Source organism: Dryas octopetala, chromosome 9 (genome assembly GCF_963921425.1).
Source record: "Dryas octopetala chromosome 9, drDryOcto1.1, whole genome shotgun sequence".
NCBI classification, from domain to species: Eukaryota; Viridiplantae; Streptophyta; class Magnoliopsida; order Rosales; family Rosaceae; genus Dryas; species Dryas octopetala.
Window position 1 is genome coordinate 9,741,898 of NC_141374.1, and position 16,377 is coordinate 9,758,274.

At 35.8% G+C, this 16,377-nt stretch overlaps 2 protein-coding genes across 2 annotated transcripts; one reads left to right on the top strand and one right to left on the bottom strand.

Moving 5' to 3' along the window:
* The first annotated feature begins 2,409 nt into the window (after window positions 1-2,409).
* LOC147273833 (Pentapeptide repeat-containing protein) lies at window positions 2,410-5,674 on the top strand. Its single transcript, XM_086256871.1, has 7 exons — window positions 2,410-2,628; window positions 2,728-2,932; window positions 3,018-3,047; window positions 3,341-3,447; window positions 4,742-4,776; window positions 4,917-5,045; window positions 5,245-5,674. The coding sequence occupies exons 1-7, from the start codon at window positions 2,481-2,483 to the stop codon at window positions 5,434-5,436; spliced, it is 846 nt and encodes a 281-aa protein (XP_086112997.1). The 5' UTR covers window positions 2,410-2,480; the 3' UTR covers window positions 5,437-5,674.
* Window positions 5,675-5,999: 325 nt separating this feature from the next.
* On the bottom strand, window positions 6,000-10,345 carry LOC147273834 (proline--tRNA ligase, chloroplastic/mitochondrial-like). Its single transcript, XM_086256869.1, has 11 exons — window positions 10,001-10,345; window positions 9,854-9,910; window positions 9,650-9,760; window positions 9,424-9,510; window positions 9,215-9,328; window positions 8,922-9,128; window positions 8,554-8,691; window positions 7,589-7,750; window positions 6,932-7,131; window positions 6,505-6,588; window positions 6,000-6,371 (listed from the first exon to the last, which is right to left on the bottom strand). Exons 1-11 carry the CDS (start codon window positions 10,334-10,336, stop codon window positions 6,230-6,232), a joined length of 1,638 nt encoding a protein of 545 aa, XP_086112995.1. The 5' UTR covers window positions 10,337-10,345; the 3' UTR covers window positions 6,000-6,229.
* Window positions 10,346-16,377: the final 6,032 nt, after the last annotated feature.

A 16,377-nucleotide genomic window follows, 5' to 3' on the forward strand; every position in this document is an offset into this window, starting at 1 on the left:
TATATATATATATATCAATCCTTTTATTGACTGAATTAAGCTTGGATTTTTTTGCATTTTAGTATTTGTTCTCGTGCATATGTAGTCTCCCATAGATTCCGGTTATGGCATGGCCAAGAACATGAAAAACTGCACTAAATCATTCATTGGTTTAGGTTCATGACACAAATGAAAAATAAAACGAAACAGAAAAAGAAACTAAAAAGAAGTAAGGTTAGTTATAGAAATGCTCTCTAAACTATTACTCATACGCGTCTCATTTTGCCTCCAAACTTTATTTTTCACGTCACTTTGCCCCTATCCGTCAATTCTATTAACTTTTCTAACTCATGTGTACCTTGACTGTCAATATAGGCCTTTGAAAAAATCCAAAAAAAAAAAAAACTAAATTCAATAATGGGAGACTAGTGAAAATATCCCTTTACAATTTTGATCCCAAATGTGTGCTAATGTTATTTGTCCCAATTTTTTTTCCCAACTTCCGTGTTTATACATTAGATTCTAAGAAAAAGATAAACTTTGTCAAATGACACGAAGATAAACATTGGATCACGGTGCAGTATTTTTCTGGTCGTTGAGAATTCGAGATGTGTGACCAAGAGCTCTCTAGCTGGATGCTTTCAAAGGCCTGTGGAGGCCGCCACTTCAAGATAAAGTGGCCCAAATTTTCTTAGCCATTCTGCTTACCATTAGAGCCCTTTTATGGCCCATATAGGCCCATTTTACGCATCCACAAATGTAGCTCAGTTCAGGTATCTCATGTCTAGGAAAATTAATGCAGTTATAATTGGTAAATTTCATTGACAACAATAACATACAAAAGATTAATAAAGTTTTTAGCAAAAGTTTAACAGGACAGTTTTCGCTTGGGTAAAGACAAATAAAAATTGATTGCAAGCAAATTGGTTTAGATTGATAAAAAAAAAAAAAAAAAAAAAAGGTTTATAGGACACCCTCAATTACTATAATCCAATGATATTTCTCTCCTTAATACTGGGAGAGTTCTTAAGTTCAAATCTATTCTCTTTTAAATAAGTAAAAACAAAAAACAAAAAAACATAGTCTACCAACCCCAACTAACAGATTTTCTCTTATAAGCATAAATATATAAGCTATGAAACTATGTAAGGTTTGAGCCATTGATTGCCAAGTACCTATTTTATTTAATTTAAAAACTTGCAATCTAATGACTTAAAACTTTGCATGCCTATGCATGTTTATATAACTTATGCTTATAAAAGAAAAGCTCCCTCAATTAAATGGAAAATTATTTGATGTGACCATAACATCAACATCACGTGCATATCCAACTAAATACACAAAATTGAAAAAACATATGAAGTGAAATAACCTTCCTTTGGTCAATTTTTATAGTCCATAATAACCCAAAGAAATATGGTGTAAAATAAATGGGATTGGTCCAGCACTCCAGCTCGAGCTAATCCTACTTCTGTTGGGCTAAGGTCTGGTTCGACCCAAGAAGACCCAATGATTTGTTGGGTTGACTCAACAAAGAAAATGTTGACCTTGGTCCGGCTTATGCCTGGCTATAGACAGACCAATGGGTTATTGGGCTGACCAATAGACCAGCGGGCATGTTTCATTTTTTAATCAAGTGTTTAATTAAAGTTTAAACATTAATTTTTCTTTTCTTAGAGAAAGTTTAATAACACAACAGCTAAAAGAGTTTTTGACATTGAGTTCTGAGTTCTGAGTTCTGACTGATACAAAGCTCATTGGTTTATGAAGTTAAGTATCAGAATCTGATTTTTCATTTTGCTGTCCTTTTTAAACTTATCCAACTATTATTTCTATTTGGGCTAGAGATATCACTCTCAGACTAAATTTTTTGATATTTTACTCTTTAAATTCAATTTCGTTAAACAATTTACTCTAAAAATATTGAAATTAATATCTTCGTTAGTTATGCACATATGGCACCATGTGGCATTCTATATGAAGACGAAAATGACATCAGAAAGAAGGCCACTTGATGCCAACACGGCGCTATTTGTTTTTTGGTTGGAAAGAGGAGAAATCGAACTTGGGTGCATTGTGAGTAATTTTACGACCTCCTTAACTGAGCTATCCAATACCAAAAACGCTATTCGTTCAAAACTAATGGAAAAATTGAGTTTTTAATGATATTTTGGTACACTGAGTAATGAAATTGAATTTGAGGGTGGTATATTTAATTAACCCTTTCTATTATAATAGAGAATCTGAAAATTGATCATGCCAAAGCATCATTTTTATCTCAAGCTTTTATAGCCCTTGATATCAAGATGACTTGGCATGGCACCAAGTGGCAAACCACAAACCAAAGAAGAAACAAACACACGTGTGCTCATCCGAACCACAAAATATGTGGTTCATCTCAGGTTTGAATCAAAACCTTCCTAATCCATTTCTGTCCCAAGTCTTCCCTCACAGTCTAACTTCTGTACTTGTTGCAACATTGGTAGCAAAAACACTCTGCAATGGCACTCACTTTTATTTCCCCACCATCCATTAAATCCTTAACTACTTCTTCTTCAAATTCAAAGGCTCCTCCAATCCGTCTGCAACCCCTCTCTAAACCCTTTTCCATGGTCTGTCAGATGGACCCCAAGAGACATCACCTTCATGGTAAGTCCTTCTATTCTATTATATAGTCTAAGTTGTTACTGTCATCTTAAACATGTAGTTCCAAGCCTAGTAGCTTACTGAGTTTTCTCAAAAAGGAAGATTGTTCCAACAAGCAGTGCATGACCATTAATGGAGGAGAGTCAAAGCAATGGAGAAACATTGTTTCAGTAGCATTGGCAGCTGTTGCAGTTATTGGCTTGAGCTCTGACATGCCCGCCATTGCCGACCTCAATAAATTCGAAGCCGAAACGCCTGGTGAATTTGGGATAGGATCAGCAGCCCAATTTGGTTCTGCAGACCTCAGGTCCCATTTCTCTTTAAAAACTGTGTTGTAAGCCTTTTTGGGTTCTGGATAGAGGATTAAATTCTGTTCCATTCTTGTTATGCAGGAAAGCTGTACATGTGAATGAAAATTTCAGGTAATTTTTCATTTTGGGGTTCCGAATTTAGATTTTAGACCCAATTTTCATAGAAAACATAGACAAGAGAAGAACTGTCTGTAGAAGACAAAAAAAAGAAAAAAACATATCTGCATTTTCATTGGTAGCTGATTTTTTTTTTTTTTTTTGGGTTGCTATCTGTAGCATGGTGTTTTGTTTGTTTTGCTGTTTGCTTGATTGCAAGCTTGCTGCTCTTTACTGCTTTTTGGAACTTAGGTTTTTTTTTTTTTTTGCGATCTTGTATATTTAATCAATCTAAATGGCTGATACAGAAGAGCCAATTTTACATCTGCGGATATGAGGGAATCTGATTTCAGTGGTTCAACATTCAATGGTGCATACATGGAGAAAGCTGTTGCATATAAGGCAAATTTTGCAGGTAAGCTTGTTTCCATTGAACATCATATTGTACAAACAGAACCCATAATATGAACAATTGAAAGGTACTAGAAGCACAAATAACTTTTAGCAACTTTATCATTCAACAATATTTTACATCAGAAAGATAGAACCCCCTCAGATCAGTACAATCATTCCTTAGAAATTGATTCTTACTACCATATTTGCCTGAAAAATCTCCTCAAGCCTTGTTTCCTGTTTTTACTCAGCTTCTTTCCCAAATCTTGGTTACATTTTAAGGATACCATATAGGAATCAGATTACTCTTGCAAGTACTTCAGACACTCCAATTGTATCAACTTGACTTCACCTTCGGTGACATCTCTTCTGCACCAGTTCTTGTTTCCCAAACTCAGTTCTAAAATCAGCAATGTCTTAATTGAAAGCATTCTCGATTCTTCTATTTGAACACATTTTCCATTCGCCATTGGAACTCTTTTCAAACTCATTTTCGGAGAGCCTCCATTGATTTCCAAAACCTTGGATCACAATGGCTCCAACCCAGAGTTTTTGCTGCTTTGGAAAATTCAATTCCCATGGCAATGTAAGGAGACTTTCTTACTCACAAGAGAAACATAAAAATACTAGAAGAAAGAATCCTAATTAAAAAACTTGCAATGGCCTATAACTCTTTTCACAGAAAAAAGGATATACCAGTTACTGTCAATTTAATTGAGTGCCTAAATTTAGATATTATATTTCTATGTTATGATCACACACTACACACAACCCATATCAAAAATATTTTGTTTTTTGCTACAAATTCTCTTATAAGCATGAGAAATGTAAGCATACATAAGCATGAGAAGGGTGAGCTATTGGATTGCAAATACCTACTTTATTTAGATAAAATTCTTGCAATCTAATGGCTCACCCTTATGTTTATGTACGTTTACCTTTCTCATGCTTATAAGAGAATTCCTCTTGTTTCCGTTGCGTTATGTTTTCTAACAGTATACTCCAAACATATTGTAATGACTAGAGGAGTTAGCTATGCTTTAGCTTATAAGAACATAAGCTAATTTCATACAATTTCCAATTGTTTCATCATTCTACTTTAAAACCTGCACTTAATATGGTGTTCTTTTTGTTCTGACATTGTGTTTGAAAACTGCACCTTTTCTTGTGCATTATCCAGGATTGGTATCTCTTCTAGGTTTCTTGTTGCATATTGTCCTACAAGTTACAATTAAATGAATCTTTCACAACTTCATGAAGTGTCAATTTTCACACAAGAAGTCCTTAATTTGTTAATTTGTTTTGACATTTCACAGGTGCAGATTTGAGCGACACGTTAATGGATCGAATGGTATTGCTTGAAATCTTAGCACAAAATCCTAAACTATTTGACTTTAACATAATTTAGGCATAGTTTTTGAAACTTGGAGTTCGTTGAAACACTACCTTTTTTCTTTCATTTCCATAGCTCAAGAATTATAATGATCGCAGGTTCTTAATGAAGCTAATCTCAGAAATGCCGTGCTTGTTAGATCGGTTCTCACCCGCAGTGATCTTGGTGGTGCCCAAATTGAAGGTGCTGACTTCAGTGATGCGGTTTTGGACCTCCTCCAGAAGCAGGTACTGTATATTGTTTATGTTCAGTTAGAAATATATTTCCTTCAAAATCAGATCCTAGCCTTGTATATATTCCACATTAGTGTTTTTAGACAAATAATATGGATATACTTATGCTGTAAGTCTGTAACATTCTCTTCCTTAGCATAGCATGTATATTCTTACTAGATACTAATTCTTGGGTTTGTTCATAATCATATAGGCTCTTTGCAAGTATGCAAGTGGGACGAACCCAACTACAGGGGTGAGCACCAGAGCAAGCCTAGGTTGTGGAAACAGTCGACGAAATGCTTATGGCACTCCCTCTTCCCCTCTGTTAAGTGCTCCTCCTCCAAGACTGCTTGATCGGGATGGATTCTGTGATCAAGGCACTGGTCTTTGTGATGTAAAATGATTCCAAAGTAATGCATGGTAATTAATTTTACCAACATCATTAATCACATACCAATACCATATCCGTGCATAGATGTATGTGCAAATGTGGGATATAAGAAAATGCAGAGATCGAACCAAAACACCTGTATATCCTTGAAACATCAGGAAACCCTAAACCATGAAACACATTTGAAACAGCAGGCAAGGCATCAGGTTTTGATTATGATCATATTTTGATGAGACACATTACATTCTCATTTCCATGGCTCATGTGTTTTGCTCTGTTCTAAATGCCATTTCCTTAGTTGACTATGTGCATGCAAGCTCTTACAGTAGGGAATCTGGATAATAAGCAGACTGGTTTATCAGTAAATTTTATAGACTGAGGCTATTTACTCATTCTTCTGTCAACTAGAATTATAAAGGGATTTGATCAGCCTATTCATAATCTGATTGCAAGAGAAGTTTGTGACTGAGATTGGCAATTATGGTTTTCTTGCTGGTGGTTGCCTATGAGAGGACCATGTGGTCCATTTCATGACAAAACTCATCTTCTGCAACTTAATTGTTGATGAGGATACATACACCAAATAACAATACTTTCTTTCTTGATCACCAAAAATCCATAACAATACTTCTTAATCATCATTCAAGGATCAGAAGAATCGAGGAAATTAGCAAACGAACTGCTTTAACATTTCGTACAAGTTGGTATGTATGTTACATCACTTTTCACTTTTGACAAAACAAACCACAAGTAACATCTACATCTGTGCAGCAAACAATATCAGTTGGAAGGGGAACCTGGAAACCTAGTATGACTTTGCAAAGATGGCTACTTCCTCTGCAGGATTACCAGTCATCAAGCATGTTTTAATTCCGTGTGGCTGTTCAAAAGGAAAACACCTAATGGTTGCCCCCGTTTCTTCTTTTACTTTTAACTCATCTTTGTCACTGTACAAATTATTGGACCTTCATATTAGAATCAGAAGTGCAATTTTAACCCAGTAGTATACATTATTATGCAATTCATATTTATTAGTCAAATAACAAAACCACTGATAAAAGAAGTCAGGAATAGGTATACCTAGCCGACCAAGGACCTCTTGCCCATTTGCCCTGGGAGATTGCAACTTTAAGTTCATCATATGAGCTCACTTCCACAATATTGCTGCAAAAAAGATTAAAAGGAAATTGTTGCTGTCAATGCCTCCACAATTTTTCCAACAAAGCGCCAAAGCATTTGAAAGAATGGATATCTAATCAGAGTGCAAAGACAAGGTGTTGAAATACCCCTGGCTTTCTATAATGACAGTGGCAACAAATTAATTACCTACATGTTGTAACTATCATCGTTACCTAGATTGACTAAAACCACCAAACAGTTAGTTCTCATATTGTTCTTAACTTCAGAGAATTGATTCAGCACCATTAATTCTTTTTACTAGTAATGTTTTCTAAAACTCCATGGAGGAGAATGCATCGTAAGGATATGTTAGAGCAAGAAAACGCACCTATTTCGAAATGATTTTGCTTGTCCCAAAAGAGATGACTGGATCTCATCCAACTTGTCCTTGACATAAGCCTCCAAATTCGAAGGCTCCATGGATATGCCAAAAACCTTTCCTTGCTTTCCAGGAACATCTCTTCTAGATACAACCACACTCTGGCTTGAAACATCACGGGGGCCAATTTCAATCCTTAACGGGACTCCCTACAAAATCAAGGCCTGTTATTGAGGTGATTGGCAATAAGAGAACATTTTCCTGCAACCATTTTTATTTTAAAAGAATAGATATTATAAACAGGTTCTTGCAAAAGATAGATCCAATATATTATTTATGCATGCAACAGAATCGGCACTCAAAAAAAAACTGAAAATAAACATGCACACATAACAAATTCCAGTCTGAGAATAAGGAAATGTCAACTTTCACCCCAATCTTTAAAATTCATAAAAATAAAATAAAAAGAGAGAAAAAAATCGAGAGGACATCCTAGTCAACTCTCATGCAAGTCAACAATGAGAATGATGAAATGGTTAATAGACGATGGCTTTTCAACTCTGAGATCTTCAAAATAAGTTGCTTTCAACTCATAAGATTGCTATGCTAAAAATAACACGCCATACAGTACCAAACTCTGCTTTAACTTTAGTAATGAAGACAAACCTTCATCTCCCAGAAATTGAATTTCCATCCTGGGGTTCTTTGATCAGAGCCATCAAGTTTAACTCTAATCCCTGAAGTCTGCAGTGCTTCTTTTACAGATGATGCAGCATTGAGAACCCCTGCTCTATCATCATCCTTCTTCCAAATTGGTATGATCACCACCTAGAACCAACCGGTGCATTTTTTAGGATATATATATAACGAAAAAGGGATGCATACACGCTTGGACACATATGACACACGAAACAAGCACAATAAAATTGAACTTTAAGCATAACAAGCCATCCATTCTTATGAGAACAAAGATTACTAAAACTAAATGATTATGTAGAGTGGGAGAATATGTTAATGCAACTACAATCCGCCAGAAGATAAAAAGAAGAGTTTTTCTGTATGAATTCTTAGCCAAATAATGGACTATAACATTACAAAATTGATATGCATCCACGAAATCTGGATAACGGATTTTTCTCAAATACAAGGGGGTCATATATCCATGGACCATATAATTATATGGCTACATTCACCAGCATGGTTCTGTCTTTCCGTGCATCAGAATTTTCCTATCTATGAGATGCACCTTGCAAAGTTGCTATATACTAATAAGCCACAGAAAGGTGACACAAATGCTTATCTTGAACAAATTCTATAGTCAGATTACTCCACCAGTCTTTCGCTACTCTTCCCATTAAGTCATTGACATACATTGCATGTGCAGTAAATAAAAGTAGCAAGTTGTGACCTTAACAAAACTAACAACAAGTTTCCAGATACCGTCATATAAACACAGCATATGCTAGGATACTGGCATCGACATATAATGGATTACATTTCTCAAAAAGTCTATGACTGAAGATAGTCTTACTGCAGCTTTTAATTTTATCCATATAAGCAAATCATTATAACGTTAGGAATATGCATTAGCATCATAAAATGCATAAAGGTCTCCAACTTTAGCACTTTACCTGTATCGGTGCAATCTTTGGGGGAAGCATTAAGCCTGTATCATCTCCATGGGTCATGATAATACCACCAACAAAACGGGTACTGACAGCCCACGAAGTCTGCCAAACATGTTGTTTCTGTCCATTTTCATCAGTAAACTGTGCAAGCACACATTTTGGTCAAATTTCTCACTAGCTGATGAATCATATACAATTAAAGCATAATAGATCAATGACTAGCTAATCACACAAAATAGTGATACAAGTTGAAGACTCTAGAAGAACACTTAGAGATCATATTTCCTTAAATAGAATAGCAAAAAAGAGGCTTTGATTGGTTGAAGCATATGGAATATAACTGCAAGAACCACACCGGCATATCAAAATACCTGTGTTCCAAAAGCACATGAAAAATTCTGCCCAAGATTGTGGCTGGTTCCAGCCTGTAATGCCTTCCGATCGCCCATCATAGCCTCTATTGTATAAGTCCTAACAGCACCAGCAAATGTTTCCACTTTTGACTTTCGACCTGCAATAACAGGTATTGCAGCTTGCTCATAAGCAAATTTTGTATACACGTCAATCATCTGTATAGCCTGCAGTTTTGCATCACTAATTCATTAAACAAAAATGGCACTCATTTTGCAACTGTTTAAGGGTAGTCATTATGTCAGATACAAACCTCTTTTTCTGCCTCCTCTGGGGTGGCATGAGCAGTATGGCCCTCCTGCCAGAGAAATTCAAGAGTCCTCACAAAAGGTTTTGTCCGCATCTCCCATCTTGTGACATTTGCCCACTGAATCAAATTAGACCCGACAAACACCAAAGTTCAATGCCTAATTCCTCTAATGGAGGTTGAAACACTGCAAATGATGTGACGAAGCGTCGTACCTGGTTAACCATAAGGGGAAGATCACGGTAACTATGAATCCACTGAGTGAACATGTGATTCACTATGGTCTCACTTGTGGGTCGAACCTGCCAGAGCCTCAGGAAGTGCAACAATCAAAACCAAACCTTTGGTCATAGTTATTCAGTAACTTCAATACTTGAACAAAATAGTTCAGTTCATAAAATCAAAAAGAAATTCAACAACAGTTGTAAAGGGTATACATACCACAAGTTTTTCTTCAAGTTCCTTCCCTCCTCCAATTGTCACAAGAGCTAATTCAGGACTAAAACCCTCAACATGGCTAGCTTCTTTTTCTATAAACGAGTAGGGTATAAGCTGCACCATTCATTCCACATATCAAAAAACTCAGAGTTGTAAGCATACAATATGCATTGTAAAAACAAAAAAGTATTATAATTTAATTAATACCTGTGGGAAATACATGTTGCTGTGACCAGTCTCCTTGAATTTTACATTCAGATAATCCTACAGAATCAAATTATATTCAACACCCTAAATTAAGAAACCCTAAATTAAAATTAAGGCAAGCAATAGAACAGAGGTAGCTGGACTAGCCTGAATGGCTTCCCAAATGGCATAACCGTAGGGGCGAATGACCATAGTTCCGCGAACCGGACCGTAATCGGCGAGCTCTGCGTGTTCAATGACATCGAGGTACCAAGCATTGAAGTCCTTTGATCGAGGAGTGACGACTCGGTCCTGGACTCGGTTGTTCTTCTGAGTGTCGACTCGGTCCTCGGACTCCAACACGCTGCTCTGGCCCGAGAAACCGGCAGCGAATAGCGGCGTCGTCCGGAGGTGGTGGCGCCGCCGGATAACCGCGGAATAACGGCCGGAGATGGAGGGCGCGAAGAGCGAGCTCAGAGAAGGTAGTCTCAGCGACACGACCATTTTCGTTTGGGGCTCAGCAACTTGGTGATAGACGTTTCTATCTCTTTTGATGGGTCGGGTCATTTCTAATCACCATATTATACGGTTCGGGTCATGGATCTTATTTTATTTTTGGAGCCTTTAAAATTTTAAGCAAATTACAATTTAATATCTTAACTTTATATATTATTTCAATTTAGTATCTTAACTTTGAAAACTTGCAAAAAAGTATCTCAACTTTCATTTTGTGTCAAAATAATATTTCCGTTAGTTTTTCTATCAAATAAATCGTTATTTGCTGACGTAGCAGAGGTATTTTTCATTTTTTTTTCCATATTTAAAAAATAATAATATTTTAAAAAAACTTTTGAATAAAAAAAATTAAAAATTTTAAAAGGGATGCGATAGGGTTGGGGGGAAGGGATGCGACAGGGTTGGGGTGGGGGGAGAAAGTCGGGTAGGGAAAGGGGGAGGGGGTGCGACGGGGGTCAGAGCGGGGGGAGGGAGGAAGGAGGGAAGGAGTGGGCCAGAGCAGGGAGGAGGGAGGGGTGGGTTGGAGCGGGAGGAGGGAGGGAGAGGGTGGGTCGGAACGATGGGTAAGAGCGGGGGGAGGGGTGGGTCGAAGCGGGGGGAGGGTCAGAACGAGGGGTGGGCGGGGTGGGTTGGAGCTAGGGGAGGAAGGTGGGTCACCGGCGGGCTGGGGTGCTGGGGGGAAGGGTGTAGTGCGACAGGCTGGGGATGGGTGGAGGGAGAGGGTGGGTCGGGCAAGGAAAGGGGTGGGGGGAGGGAGTGCGACGTCGGGCAGGGAGAAGGGGGAAAAATAATTTTTAAGAAATTTTTTTTATTTTAATCTTTTTAAGAAACTTTTTTAGGAAATTTTTTTTATTCAAAAGTTTAAAAAGTATTATTATTTTTAAAATGTGGGTAAAAAGATGAACATACTCTTGCAACATTAGCAGATAACGGTTTATTTGACAGAAAAATTAACGGAGGTACTATTTTGACACAAAATGAAAGTTGAGGTATTTTTTTTGCAAGTTTTCAAAGTTGGGGTACTAAATTGAAACAAAATATAAAGTTGAGGTACTAAATTGTAATTTGCTCTAAAATTTTATGGCTTTTAAAATTCTAACTAAAGTCAAATAATGTAATAACAAAAAATGTTCTAGAGCTAATAAGTTAGTAAGATAATACGGTGCTAACCACCTTATTGAGCCCACTATACAATGTAATCTCATAATTCAAACCGTTCATATTTTAAGTCTTCATTTAAAGATCAACCTCGCAAAAAATCAACCAAATCAGAAATCATTTAGCCATTTGATTATCATTATAATCATTTTATGTTTTATTGAAAAACTTATGTTCGTCCATTTACATGAGCACAGTTAGTTGGCTAATAGTTGACTAAACAATTTCTGATTTTGTTAATTTTTTACAAAAATGATCTTTGAATAAGAATTTAAAAAATACACAATTTGGATTATGAAATTATATTGTATAGTGGGCTAAAAATGATAGTTAATATCGTATTATTTTACTAACTAGTTATTTCTAGAGCGCTCCTCATATTATAATCATTTCATGTTACATAATATTAATCCATTAATTTATAAAAACCATCCATTTGGTCCAAAAGTGAGTTTCAGATTCGGTTTTAGTTAAGCATGTATAGAAATGGACAACACAACACATGTAGAATATGCATAATGATTTTTGAGTTAAATGCACCATTGGTTTACTTACTTTCACGTTTTCTTAAGTTGGTTTACGATCTTTTTTGTACAAAGTTGGTCCACTTTTTTTTTTTTTTTTTTTTATGTTTATCTACTTGGTCCATTCTGTTAATTCTATTATAAATTCTGTTAAAATGAAAGACAAAATTGTCTTTTCATATTAAATAAATTTTAAATTTTATTTTAAATTTAAAAAATATTATAACTAAAAAAAGAAACCCAATAATTAAATTTAAAAAACAAAAAAAACAAAGAATAAGATCCAGTAATGATTTTTCTTTGGTCCCAGGCTCCCGGCTCCCAGCAACTTCAACTTCTTAGAAATCTTCCTGAATAAACAGAGACAAAAGAAACACCCAACTACCAAAAGGACAACAACGTTATAGAGGAAATGGATTAAGATTCTAAAATAAAAAATGTTTCTATCCTGCGAATGTGAAAAAAAAAAAATCAGGGTTAAGTATAAATACCAAAGCTGATTAATTCTCCAAACCTTCACTTGAAAAAACGAGGAATACAGGAGCAGATGACCAGACAAAACCGTGAGCTTGTTTCAAAAAGCAAGTGACGCCATCCCAACACTAGCTCTTCATTGATCTTTCTCTCTAATTTTTTTCCCCCTTTAATTCCTTTTGGTTCTTCTCTTTCTATTACATCAGTGTTGTATGTTTAAAAACTCTATAATACTCTTTATTCTTCCATTGATCCACACTATAATATAATTTATTTCATTAATTTTAACACCCGATTTGAGTAGGCCTGTACAAATCGATGCCTACTCCTAGTATAAGAGCTTGCCTTGTGTATATTCTTTTCATAAGGTTTCAAAGAATAACATTTGGTTTGCGGGATGCAATTACAGGTTATATATAAATGGGCTACTTTTGAGGACAACCTTGTACGTATATTTTTGTGCATGTTCTTTTTTTTTTTTTTTTTCACACATATTAGGCGTCAACCTCTCATTCTAACAAAAACATGTTATTTTTATCTTTCATTTTTAAAAATAAAAATTTAATTTATACATTGAATTAATGAAAATACTAGAAAGAACATACTTTGGTCAGAGGCTCTAGTGTACATAGTTGGATTGTCCTTCTTCCTAATTTATTAATGAATTGCTTATTCTTCGATTAAAAAAAAGAAAAAAGAAAGAACATATTTTGGTGGAAGAGGTTGGAGGAACTCCTTCTTCATGGGTTGGAGGCTTGGAGCCAAGTATTTTTCTTCCAAATAACAGTAAAGAAGAGGCATATATATATATATAGAGGGAAATAAGTAGCTAGCTAGCTATAGGCATATATGACTCATGAGAGGTTTTCCAAGTTGTGGACTGTGGAGTGTCATAAAAGCTACATATATAGCACACTTCAAAAAAAGTGGTGGGCCGGGAAGTCCATCCTATTCCCAAGTCAAGTTTGAAACCATCGAGATCTACTAAACAAACCAATTAAGTAGTTGCTTGGCCTTTACTTTTCTCTTCATTCGAGTGGACAAAAACATCAAACAACATCAACAATACCCTGCAGCACCCAAATGAACGTGTAAGAAAGAGTAGTGAAACATCAAACATGGCCATCAATTTGTCTCCTTTTTGGTTGCCTCCTAGTCCTAGTCCTAGTCCTAGCCTGCATTACGTATACCAATCGAGGAATGTGCCCTCCTGCCCTGTCAACTCTCATCCTCTTGGTCCATGTGTGTCTGAAAATCTACTAGCATGCATCGATTTCGATCTTGAACCAATTGAACCCTTTGTTTATTTTCAAATGTATTAATACTTTAGAACATGTATATGATTAATTAAGGTGATAATGTATAGTAGTGGTATGTACGTATTAAATTATTAATGTATTCATTCATTTATACTATCATATGGTACATGAATATATAGTTTATGAACACACGCATTCTAATTATTTATATAATTTGTACAATATGCAGTAGTCTATGGAAGATAAAAGATATCTATGGCAGTAGGCCACTGGTCATGCATGCAAACCCAAATTGGAGTTTCCCTTTTTACTTTTTTTGGTGCTTTGTATGAAAGACATCTATAGTATGTTTGAATGTAGGGCGAATATATGCTGCAGGTAATACATGTCAGGTTAAACAAAGAGCTTCTGTCTGACCTAATCCTAATTAATATCACAAAGCTATGTGAATGTCTGCCATCATGCCCTTGGATGCAATCAACAGTCACACACAATGACATCACCAAAAGGAATGGTGAGACTATATCAAGTATACCCAACCCAAAAATATAGAACCACATACGACAAAAATTTATAACCACAAATATGACGTGCACATCAAAATGCACGCTACATTTTAATTTTTAGGTAATATGCGAAATTTTATGTATGGTTCCTATTAAAGGTAACTTATACTTGGCTATTATGATATCTTATTAAATACTACCCTCTCCGTTCTGACGAGTGAGAAGCGGCTTTTTCTATTGCGTAAATACTGATATTTTGACAAACATAATCAGTTTAATAGATAACGGAAAATAAATTTGGAAAACTTAATTAAGGAAAGAGATGCGACAAACCAATTTTTATGGGCGGAAAAGTAAATTTGAGAAATAGCTAGATAAACCGACCATTGGATTTAAGCGGAAACAATCTCAGCCATTCGGGCTCGGAGATAATTCAAAAACCGTTTTGTTTTATTATATAGATTTATTTTTAAAGTTTAAATTATTATAATCTTACTATTAAATACTTAATTCATCTAATGTGATCTAGACTAATTAATACTCATCCGTGTGCACTAATATATAACCATTTTTATATTGAACATGATCCACCTATAATCCTATGACATATGTACAAGTCTAAAGTCATCAAATTAACGACATATATACCTCTCATCTACATAATAAAATATGGAAATTCGGGATTGAGTTATTAATTTAGTATAACAACATCTCAGCACCCCAAATGAGATGTTGATTTAAAGTCTCCCAATTAAAATAGTGTAAAGGCAAGTACAAATGATCAGTAGTAGATCGATCAGACAATTAAGTCCGGACTCCGGGAACTGTGGAACTAGCTTTGGGATTTATATAGGAAACTAAGGAAACACATGAATGATGCTGCTTCACATGCGCTGTTGTTTCACAGTACGATCACATAATATTGTGATCGAGTAATGTTTATCTTATTCTTAGTCTACAAACAACATTTTTAATTGATATATAAACCCAAATTATATATTCAGCCACACACTGCTTGCAGCATTGTCCGCTAATTGTTCTGGATTAATTCTCTGTCGTCTGATCATATATATGCCAGCAACTGAGAGAATATGATTGAATGAATGCCATTCTTTGTGTCTTTTATCGCAAGTGACGCAAGAAAAAAGCTAAGAATGAGAAGATTGCAAACAAAACCCTAATGAGGAAGTGCAACACAGCTAGCACGTCAACCTAGCTAGCTTGGTCAGAATAAAGAAGCACTCACTTCCCATATATATTTGCGCGCTTACCTTTTCCTTTTTTTTCAATGAAGAGTCCATTTCCCAAGCCTTCTCTCTCTCTCAAAGTAGTGTGTGTGTGCGTGTGTGAGAGAGAGAAAGAGAGAGTTAGTTGATGCATGCATAATGAGACCATGAGCAGCACGCCCAATGATGTTGTCCCTTCAAAAATTCTCCTTGCTTAAAAGGGCCGGATTTCCATGCTTGACTTCAACTCAAGTAAGAATTGAAGATGCTCTCCTCTTATAAGGTCAATATTCTATAACAACCAAACATATATTTACCTTCGTTCTTGTTCCTATATATGTGTGTGTGTGTGTGTGTGTGTGTGTCCCATTACACTCATTACAGTACTCTATCTCAAACTTTGTTCTGTTATATATATTTATAGCCATTTAAACCCATAAGCTGGTAAATTTTAAAATGAACTTCTATCACGCGGGTCCATCAAATCTAAATCTGCAAAACTTGCCATGCTAGCTAGCTCAACCTGCTGTCCGGGGACGCTGAAGTCGGTGAAGGGTGATTGATATCTAAAGCACAGCTAATGTGCCATGCATATATATATATATATATATGTGTGAAAGCATTTACATCTTCTACTGCATCATGTATGTGTTCTTGGATGGTTTAAATTTGAGAGCTGTTGCGCCCAAAACTCTTTAATTTCTGCTTCAATTACCCAGTTCTACATATCGATCCTCGATCTGGTTTTCGATCCAGTACTTGTATATATAGTTCCAATACTAAGGGAATTGCAGTTGTCGAAGAAAAACTTCTGCCTGAGTGATCATATATATATATATATATATATCTGCTTGCACAGGTACGTACGTATACGTATGTCAA